This window comes from Gigantopelta aegis, chromosome 13 (genome assembly GCF_016097555.1).
Source record: "Gigantopelta aegis isolate Gae_Host chromosome 13, Gae_host_genome, whole genome shotgun sequence".
NCBI classification, from domain to species: domain Eukaryota; kingdom Metazoa; phylum Mollusca; class Gastropoda; order Neomphalida; family Peltospiridae; genus Gigantopelta; species Gigantopelta aegis.
Window position 1 is genome coordinate 29,965,927 of NC_054711.1, and position 11,422 is coordinate 29,977,348.

General features: G+C 40.3%; 1 protein-coding gene and 1 long non-coding RNA gene across 2 annotated transcripts; one reads left to right on the forward strand and one right to left on the reverse strand.

Annotated features, from left to right (window-relative positions):
• Positions 1-1,439: 1,439 nt before the first annotated feature.
• On the forward strand, positions 1,440-2,063 carry LOC121387256. Its single transcript, XM_041518281.1, has one exon. The coding sequence runs from the start codon at positions 1,440-1,442 to the stop codon at positions 2,061-2,063; it is 624 nt and encodes a 207-aa protein (XP_041374215.1).
• A 304-nt stretch (positions 2,064-2,367) lies between these two features.
• On the reverse strand, positions 2,368-5,807 carry LOC121387381. Its single transcript, XR_005959805.1, has 3 exons — positions 5,568-5,807; positions 3,617-3,710; positions 2,368-3,100 (listed from the first exon to the last, which is right to left on the reverse strand). It is a non-coding gene; the product is annotated as an uncharacterized LOC121387381 (long non-coding RNA).
• Positions 5,808-11,422: the final 5,615 nt, after the last annotated feature.

Sequence of the window (11,422 nt, forward strand, 5' to 3'; positions counted from 1 at the left end):
ACGGTAATTTGGTGATAAGATATACAGTGGAACCTCGTTAGTCCGGACTCCATTACTCCGGAAACCTCACCTTACAGACGGTTTTATCACAAAACGAAACGACCACCCAGTAAAGTTATTCGTTAATCCGGATATTCAGCTTCCAGAACCGGACGGTCATAATTCTGAACCAAACGTAAAAAGTAATGGCAAATTGCTTCATTTGACCGGTCACCACTGATTGAACATAAAAGCAATCTGCCAATTAACGCTCAAGGAATCGACAGAGATAAAATGGCTGCACAGGGTCTCACATCGCAGTTTATTTAACCATTCACCTGAGTTTATTTAGCGTTAGTCGGATACAGCACGAGTGTTAACAAGAGTTTTTTGGGTTTTTTAAATGAAAGATTAAATACCCTATTCTTTAGTAAATGTCAGATTCGTGAGTTAATACAATTTTGATCAACAGTTGTCAACAGGTCCGAACATATAAACAAATGTACGCCAATTATGACACAATTTGCTGTCAGTCACTATGTCGAGTCAACCAAAAAAAAGAAAACGTCATGAAATTACTGCCCACGAAAAGAGAGAAATCTGCCGGTATAAATTGGAAAATCCAAAAGCGAGTCTGGATGGCATGTCAAATTATTTTGCTAATAGTTTTGGCCACGGAATAGGAAAATCAACAATTGGTGACATTCTGAAGAAAAATAAAAAATGGCTTAATATAGTTGAAGATGAATGGTCACTTTCTAGATCGCGACATGCCAAGAACCATAAGTTAGAACAGGTTCTCTACCTGTGGCTAAGTGACATGTCCAGTCAGAATGCGGCAATCAATGACCAAATGTTGATTGAAAAGGCCAAACGTCTAGGAGAACAGATGAACGTAACTGACTTTGCTTGTCACGTTTCAAGTCTCGCCACAACGTTGCCAAAAACGTGTACGAAGGAGAAGCAGCAAGTGGCGACAAGAATGCAGTGGTTAGTGGGAGAGAAGAACTGAAGAAAGTGTTAAACGATTATGCACCAGAAGATGTTTCAACATGGACGAAACCGGACTTTTTAAGCTGGGACCAAACTACACGTTAGCTTCAAAGCCTGTGAAAGGTGTTAAAAGATAGAAGGACAGGATAACAGTGGTACTTCGTGCAAATTCTACCGGTGATATAAAAATAAAGCCGTTTGTGATCGCGAAAGCTCGGAGACCATGTTGTTTTGGTAATGATTTCAACCCGGAAGTTTACGTCCGATATCGTAACAACAAGAAAGTGTGGATGATGTCGGACCTTTTTTGTGATTGGTTAAGAGCATTTGACAGGCAAATGAAATTGCGTGGTTGCAAAGTTATTCATCTTGTTGACAACACGGTCAGCCATGCTTGTGGGAATGTGGCATTGAGTAATGTTAAAGTGCATTTTTTACCACCGAATACCACAGCACACATACAGCCAATGCATGCGGGAATTATTCGAGCATTCAAGGCACACTACCAACAGTATTTAGTGAGGTCGTTTCTCAAATGTGTTGAAGATGGCAAACTGCAAGTGCTGAATCTACGACAGGCGTTAAGATTCGTAAAGCAAGCGTGGGGTGAGGTGACATGTGTGACGATCCGCAACTGTTACCGGCATGTCAATATTCTACCTAGTTCAGAGACTGAAGCGCAGGATGATGAAGATGACGACATGCCATTATCTGAGTTACTTGAGTTGTTAAACGCATATAACGAGTCTGGTGCTGATAATGACCAATCGTCTGCTTCGACGGCTGAGCAGTACGTTGACGTAGACAGCCAGGAAGAGACAGGCCAGTCACTTTCCAATGATGACATTCTGGATATTGTGTGTGATTCGAAAGACGCAGATAATCCAAGTGATGATGATGATAATGAGCCAGCTCCTGTGCCAGCCCCTTCAGCAAAGGAAGCCAAGACAAACATTGAATCGCTCGTAAGGTATTTTGAGACGATGGGTGATGAAAAAAACTTGGAACTCGTTCTCAGAATGCAAAACTCGTTTGCACCAAACTGTTCAATCAGACAACAAGCTATTACGAAGTACTTTGTGAACCACTGATGTAAACAACATTTGCCGTATGGCACATGTATATAGTTCTGACAAAAAATTAAGGTTTTTCATTTTTATTTTGTTTGTGAATCAAGAGGTTACTCATCACGTACATTTCAGTAAACTGGACGTTTTTTAAAATAACTATACTGTCCGGACTAACGAGGTTCCACTGTATTTGAGAAAAGGTACTTTTTATTTCTTTAATCTTTTAAAACTTAAAATTAATATTTTGTCCAAAATTATGAAGAAAAAAAAATACCCACCTGTAAACAGCCTTGTCTGCTTGTTATAGGAATTTGCCACAGTAAAGGTTAGTAGACTAGTTTTTATTTTAATGTGGCGAAGCATCAGGGTTTCTTGTAGGAAATACACGAGTGGAATACAGAAATCATAAAACCACATAATATATGTAGTTTTGTCCATGTACATTTCGCGCACTTGGTATACAAGAGTTGCCTCCCTTGTTTGTCACAAACCCACGCCGTCGAACGTTCAAACGGCGTGACGTAATTCATACAGCACTCAACTGCTATCACACGACGTTTAAATTCGGACCAATCATTTAACTCACAAGGTCCTTCAAACACTTGCGTAAATGTTCGCAATGGATAAATATCCATTTCTCGTCGCCAGTTGTGGTGTAGGCCTATTTTATCCAAACACACACCAATTCAATCAACTTCCATTCTTTATTAATGGCGCTAACTGAACAGACAATCAACTCAACCAATTAGAATAAATGATACAATCTATCAAGGCAATTACTTGGGCCGACTTCGGTCGAGTTACTCTGATAACTAAGAATTATTTATCTAACTATATAACATCCGGGAAACGGAAATCTTGCCTGAATATGTATTTACCTTTTCCTTATGATAATATCCTTCTTTCAAGTGTGATATATCCAGATTATTTTTGCCAAGTCCATATTCGAAGCTCTTTTGTTTAACTTCATTTTTTACCTTCACATGGTATTCAATATCACCGGCAGAATCCACGGGGTAAGTAGCAGATACCACTGGAAGGGTTAGTTTCGCATATTTCTGGAATGTAGATTAGTTATCTTTGTCAAACATATTTATTACCTTATCTGGTTACATGAATTGTTAAATTTGGGAATCTTTGTTAATTAATGTTTTTGATATAAAAAAAACAAAAACCCTCTTATCTTCATTACAACCTTTAAATTTAGTTCAATGGGATTTAAACATATATTGCCATACAATTTGGATCACCTATAAATTCACATGCTATAATATTAAGCAATTACATGTTTATTACAGTCAAACCTGCTCCATCTACTACCTGTATTATACAGCTACCTGTTTTAAGTGGCCATTTATTCTCCCAAATCTATTATTGGATAAACTGACCTGTAATAAGCAGCCACCTGTCTTAAAGGATCACATGCTAAATCTCCCTTTGTCATTAACACAGATTGTACTGTATATGCCATTTATTATGCAATTAATAACATTGACCTTCGAAAATAAATCATTATTGTTGGCTATCACAGTAGTCTAGAATATTATAAGTTAATTCAGTAAATATTTATTTACCTGCGGTCTCCAACTATCGTCCATATCTGCCTTGTTTGGCTGGCACTGGAACCTTTAAATGATCACTTATACTCGTAGCTGAAGAATTCTCAGGCTGCAATTAGATGCACGCATGTTTGTGACATTAGTTGGTATACATCTAACAGTGTCCAAGCTTGGATTATTTGGCGCACTGAATACATCAAGGTCTCCACGAGTCCAAACTATCGAACTTGAGTACTCGAGGGTCAAACTCGACCCAGACCCAGATACCCAACACTTACATTAGATGATAGTGTCTTTGTGAATGTAATTGTGTTTTATCTTCGGGGCATTGCGCCCGTGCTCCCCTCCCCCTCCCCTCGTCACTGGACACATTCAAGTCCTGAATGAAAATGTACACATTGTATTTCATTAAAATACTCAAAGACATTTCAATCATGGGCTGAAATCAGCATCATGTACCTGTATCATATTCTCTTTTATCCAAAAACATTAATGTAAATTGGTCAAAACACCTTTCTTATGAGGTAATGCAATATATGCCTAATACCTCATTTAACAATGGTTTTTTTTTAGCTGAATTTTCTTTAATTTTAGGTATTCTGTTGAATCAATCTAATTAAAATTAGCTCCACTATTACATGTGGATCTAATGACAGCCAGTTGGAGCTCATGTCCACCAATCAAAACCTTACTTGCAGAATCCTGCCAGTGATTTAAAAATAATTTGAAAAAATTCCGAATTATCCTGAGGGTATACGACATATTTCGTGTGAATTACGAATGCCTTAAAACATGTTTTATTTTATAAAATAAATAATTTGTAATGTAAAACTGAAGACTGATTAGTTTTTTTAAATTTTATAAATAAATAATTTTTAATGTAAAATTGAAGACTGATAACCCACCCCGTACGTATTGGTATGGTTCGCTGTACTGCGGCCACTAAAATAGACTCACACGATATTTTTAGAATTTGTATGCTCCCAAATAACGTTATAAAAGGCGAAGTGTGATTGGTCAATATTTAAATTATTATTTACAGACGAAATGTTACCTGGACATTGGGGACTACGCAGTGTTGTTAGTTTTAAATCACTGGCAGGATTCTGCAAGTAAGGTTTTGATTGGTGGACATGAGCTCCAACTGGCTGTCCTTAGATCCACATGTAATAGTGGAGCTAATTTTAATTAGATTGTCTGTTGAATAGTCATTGAATGGTTATTAATGTAGTTTACACCAACATATAATACTAAGATAAATAATTTGTACCATGCCATTGTTTTTAGTGCTAATGTCATTGTTTACCAAACGAAGTTAGGTCCTTGATTAGAAAAATTATATTTTGGGGGATTTGGAGCAAGATAACCTAGTAGCACATGTAGTACGTGCTACGGGCCCCGCAATGATGTGTACATTTATTTTTCTTCAGGTCATTTTTCCCCTCTCCCCGAGGGGATTGCAAAATATATATCCTGGGAGGGGGGCCCGCTGTTATTTGTTCTACAGGCCCCGTGAATCCTTAAATCGGCTGTATGTTAATGCTAATGAAGGTATTTTAACCCAAATTTCCTCTGCCATTTTTTTATTATTTTTTTTTTTATTATTATTTAAAAAAAATATATTGTCTGTCAATTTTTGCTAAACATTTATTTCCCCAGAATAGAATTGTTTTCGCGTTGTTTTTATCGTTTTTTTTTTGTTTTTTTTTAAATAGTTCTTTTAAATGTATTCCATTAGTACACCAAAAAAAATCGCTATCGTTGTTGTCATATTATTTAGACAGTATCCACGGTCTCTAGCTATATTATGATTGATAATAAAAAAACCCAGACATTTGCTACGTCCGATTGCAGTGATTCGGACTAAAACCATACATGCTTTCCCTATGGTTTCTCAATTCGTAGTTATATTTGTGTTAATGAAAGATTTGTGTCAGTACGTTTATATAAATGGTTTCACTGTTACCTGCTGTTTTTGTTCTTATTCGTTTTTCTTCTATCTTCCGGAATTTGGGGGTTTGTTATCAACGAATTCAAGTTGGCTCAAATACAACGAACGAAATGACAATGGTATCTCATAGCAACAGATGACGGTCCAATAACGTCATTATCACGTGGTTTTTATCAGTTTCCGAACACACCCGAATACGGCATTACCGGTAGTACACATGAATGCTACTACACAATGTCAAAACATCTATTTATTACTGCATATTTTTTGATGTAACATTTCACGAATGGTGCAGATGTTCATTCTTCATAATAATGACGTTATACTGTTGGTGCATTTGTAAACAAACAAACATTTCCGAATGACGTCATTTTACATACCTGGAATAATAATGACGTCGTTATGTACAGTTGGTGTACGGGTGGGTGGCGTGGGGGCTAACATTGGTATATGAGTTGGTGATAAGACATAGCACCTTTAAATATCTTGTGTATTGAGTTTCTGCTATCAGTGCCAGGGCCAATGAAAACTGCGAGAATGATAGTTTTGTTCTTACGTCACTAGTCTTAATTTTGCATAACCATTTTTTTGTCCAAATTGTTAAATTTAATAACGTTAATACAGACTGTTAGGTGATAATGAAGGTACAACCTTCTTAAAAAGTACCCCGATAGTGTAAAGGACAAATAATACTACAGATTATATTTAATATCTTTGTCACGTTTCATAAATCTCAGTCATAATAGTCATTTTCGGGGGAAGGGGGGGGGGGGGGGGGGGGGTGTTCTTTTGTTTTGTTTTGGGGTGGGTTTTTTTTTTTTTTTGCTTCTTTGTTTGTAAAACGTTTTGTGGGAGTGATGGTTTGGTGCAGTTTTAGACACAAAATAAATCTTACATGGGGTGTTAAACAGTTATTAACATTTGAGGAGTGTACCAATTCTGCTGGAATGTGGGGAGTGAGCGGCGGTTGGTTAATCCAGCATACACGTTCAGAATTGTGAAGACCCCTAAAGGGATTTCCCAAGAGGTATTTTAGAACAGTGACAAGCATTCTAGACGTAGGCCTACTGCTAAAGGGATTTCACTAGAGGTATTTTAGAGTAATGACTAAATATATTTTAGTATCGCCTAAGTTCAAGGGCTAGAACTCTGTCAAAAATGGGTAAATCGGTAACGGTACATGATAAAGCTATATACAAAATGTTCAGGTCAATATCACAAGTTATTGTGATAAATAAAACATCTGGAAATTATATGTGGGACAAACGTTAGGACATACCAAAGGACAGACAGGCATATAGACGGACAGACAGAACGGACAGAAAGACAGACAGACAGACAGGGCAAACATAAAGGACGGAGAGACAGACCCGAAAGAAGGCCTGACAGACAGAACAGAAGAACAGACGGCCTTTGATATACCAGTCATGGTGCACTGGCTGGAACGAGAAATAGCCCAATAGGCCCACCGACGGGGATCGATCCTAGACCGACCGTGCACCAAGCAAGCGTTTTACCACTGGTCTACATCTTGTCCCCTAGTACATCAAATACTGGTATGTACTGTCTGGAGGAATATACACATAACAAATTCCTACCTGCTTTTTCGTAGCCTATGTGGTAACAGAGTTTTCTACTTGGATCAAATGTCAAATGTTGGAGGGGGGGGGGGGGCGAGTTATTTCCGAGCGTTACGTAATATTTTGGGGTATGGTCTAGCGTTTATGGGCGTTACAAGGGGTGGGTGGGTGTCTAATTTTGACAAAAATAGCGTTACGTAATATTTGAACGGCCCTTCCTTTTTAACTGATATTAGTACATGAATGCCAAATCATGCCATTGTATTGCATTTCACACATTCGCATAGCCCTATAATGTAACCAGCTGCAAGCATATGGCAAAATGACATTAAAATATAATTAAATAAGAGTGCTCTTCCTTGCACGGGTACTAGAGTCCTGTGAACGGAGTCGAGTCTTGTTCTTCCTTGCACGGGTACTAGAGTCCTGTGAACGGAGTCGAGTCTTGCTCTTCCTTGCACGGGTACTAGAGTCCTGTGAACGGAGTCGAGTCTTGCTCTTCCTTGCACGGGTACTAGAGTCCTGTGAACGGAGTCGAGTCTTGCTCTTCCTTGCACGGGCACTGGAGTCCTGTGAACGGAGTCGAGTCTTGCTCTTCCTTGCACGGGCACTGGAGTCCTGTGAACGGAGTCGAGTCTTTCTCTTCCTTGCACGGGCACTAGAGTCCTGTGAACGGAGTCGAGTCTTGCTCTTCCTTGAACGGGCACTAGAGTCCTGTGAACGGAGTCGAGTCTTGCTCTTCCTTGAACGGGCACTAGAGTCCTGTGAACGGAGTCGAGTCTTTCTCTTCCTTGCACGGGTACTAGAGTCCTGTGAACGGACTCGAGTCTTGCTCTTCCTTGCACGGGTACTAGAGTCCTGTGAACGGAGTCGAGTCTTGCTCTTCCTTGCACGGGTACTCGAGTACTTGTGGAGACCCGAGCACAGTATGACTGAAATATAAAAATACAGTCAAACCTGTCGTAGCGGCCTCCTGTCATCAGTGGTCACCTGTCTTAAGCAGCCGCGTTTTTCCCTCCGAAACGATTTATAATGTAAATGCACCTGTAATTAGCGGCCACCTGTCTAACGCGGCCACCGGCCACTGAAATCGGATCCCAAATCGCTAAAATAACTATATTAAGCGGCCACAGTATATAGGTTAGATAAAAGGGATAGTTTAACAACAGCTATAAGGCGCAGCAAATAACCGATCTTCACACCTTCAGGAATACTAGTATCCATTCAGTCCCCACATCTCAACTCGAGTCAACTATGTGTCTGATTCTGGAATGCATCTAATTACCTCTGGGCAGGACACGCTTGACATATGTAGATTCACGTACTATGACGATCCACCACATGAAGTAGGAATTAAAGAAAAAGAAAACAAACGTGTTCTGAACGCTTAATTTAATACATTCCAGTTTTTTCTGACGGAGGCGACATGTCAAAAGTTGATTTATAGTCAACTGTGAAGCACACATGCGTTAATTGGCAGTACAGACGACAAAACAAGAAACAACAACACATGTTTTAAAGACTCTATATGTGGCAACCTGTAATCAGCGGTCACCTGGCTTAAGCGGCCACTTTTATTTACTCCCTTGTGTAACCGCTTAAGACAGGTTTCACTGTATAATGAAAAGCTGTGTATACAGTTTTGAAGACTAATATTTAGGTCCTTTTTGAACGCCACTAATTTGGTTTAATTGCTTATAGTCTTTGCAATGTAGCATTTGTTTCCGTCCACTCAGTATAATATTTAGTAGCTGAAACAGTGAATAACACTTTACATATATGGATTATGCAGTAGGCCTACGGTTTAGTTATCTAAATCCTTTGACATTGCCAAATAACAATAAACCACAATCAGAAAGTATGTTTTGTATTTTCACCCTGAGATTGCTGTTTTCTTGGAATTGCCTATAATTTCACACCTATATTAGTGGCCATCTTGGATTTCTTATTATGTAATCCCTAACCAACTTTGTAAATAGTTTAAACACATTCACTGACGCAACAGAACTATGACTAGACACCAAAATTAACAGTTGTCATAGAATTAATGTGAAGAAAGTCATATCCAAAACATAAATTGACAGCCATATTGGTGGCCATCTTGGAGTTCCTAAGACATAAACCGTAACAAACCTTGTAAATGGTTTAAATGGATTATTTGACCGCCAAAACCTATGGCTAGATACAAAACTTATCATCCTAGGTTTAATATAGATCAAGACAGTTATAGCCAATAACATGAAATGGTGGCCATCTTGAATTTTGTAACGCCCTCACTCAACTTGCCATTTTGAAAATAACTGCTTGGTATAGAAAACTTATTTATTAAAAAAAGATATTAAATCAGACAGGTTTGGCTAAATTTTGGGCGTTATTTAGCATTAATTAACCGAAACTCAAAATATAAGGCTCAACGAAATAAAAATGGTTTTTATTTCGACCCCTTGTTGCAAAAATAACACGTTTATACACACATGCATTTCATCTTTCTATGTCATAATATATACGACAATGGCGTGGCAAGCATGGGGAAGACGAGGCGCCCAGATTTATCCCCCCCCCCCCCCCCATGACAATGATACTTATTTTGCAGTTCTGGGTTTGTCTCGGCGCTATTTTCCTCTCTGGCTACGCCCCAGTACGGTACGGGCGGGATTTAACTCAATCGGTTGATTGCTCTCTTGAGATGATTGCGTCAGGTGGATCCATTCAACTGACTGGGGTTTTTTTTCTAGTTTCAACCACAACTGTATGACGATGAGACCAGACGTGTCTGAATGTGCTCTCGAGTTGCCCCCCCCCCCCCCCCCCCCACACACCTGGGGGACTTATGCGCAGTTACGGGAAGCTGCTGGAGTATCGCGTCCCGACGAAGAGGAGATTGAGGAAGAGGGAAAGTGCGCCAGGAACGGCACGGAGGGGGGGGGGGGGACCAAAGCTGGCGGCGGTCCCTTCTGCGACGCCGCTCCCAGCCCAGCCTAAGTCGACGCGATCAGTCCCACGGGAACCGCCGGCCAGCGACAGCGATCCACACAACACTGCGGTGTGTGAGACACCCAACGACCCTCCATCGCCGACCGTCACGTGGTCCAGGCAGAACTGGCCGGTAAGAGAAAGGTCGTCGCTCAGCGACCAACCTGACAAGGCCCGGCTTCCTCCAACACTCAAGACACCACCACTTCCGGCCCCTGTGGACTTAGAAGCTGTCTGGCAAGTACAGATCGGCAAGATCAGATCCAGCTTCCACAAGTTCATTCAGGGCGACACCAAGGACTAGGCAACGCTGCTGGGTGGAGTAGTGGACGAGGAACTACATCACCTCTCTGGTGGAAGCGACTTTGAGCTGCACTCCATCAAGTCCCCAACTGGCAAGGCGGGGCTAGTCGTCACCCAACGCCGAAGAGATGTCTACCGTCAAGCGATTCTGATCAGCGAAATGGATAGCCATACCATTCATCGGATCATCAAGGCTCTCTTCGGCGACGACTACGGAAGCGTCATCAGCCATTTACAACACCAGAAATGGAAGCGCTTCATACCCCGTTTCGCCGCGACTCCACTCATCAGCTCACCTTAGTCAACCTTACCTAAGACAGGTAACCTCCTTTTTGGGGCTTAGTTGGATTTTAAATTTTTTTGGCCGTGGCTCAAAATTCTTGTTTATAGTCCAACGCACTTTACTTTGGCGCCCGTTCAATTGCTCAAATCACCTCAAAACATTTTAGGCTGAGCAGTCAAATATATTTTCGGATCTAATTTCTTAGTCCGGACATTATTAGGGTGCAGATTATTCTCCGTAGACATAGGCTTTTTTAGACCTTACTAAAAAAAAATATTCCAAATTCCGCCCACTTCAAACTTACCCCCCCCCCCCCACCCCCCGCCCCGGACTTAGTCACTGACGAAAGTCAGAGATTAAGCCCGTGATAGGCGTGCGTGAAGCTTTCGTGGCACATACGCACGTTAAAACTTTACCCGACCCCTCAACCAAAACTGGTCAGACTCAAAGACCGTGATATGTGCTTTCCTGTCTGTGGGAAAGTGCATATTATATAAAAGATCCCTTGCTGCATTAAGAAAATGTAGGTTTCTGCTGATGACTACCGTCACTACGTATCACCAAATATTTGACTTCCAATTGCCTATGATTAATTAATCAATGTGCTCCAGTGGTGTTGTTAACACAAACAAACTTTATTATTATTATTTTTTTAATTTAATCGTTTTCATTCGGAAAATCTCGGCTGATATCGCCAGTGTCGGCCGAGTTCTTAAATCTCCAGCTGGGTT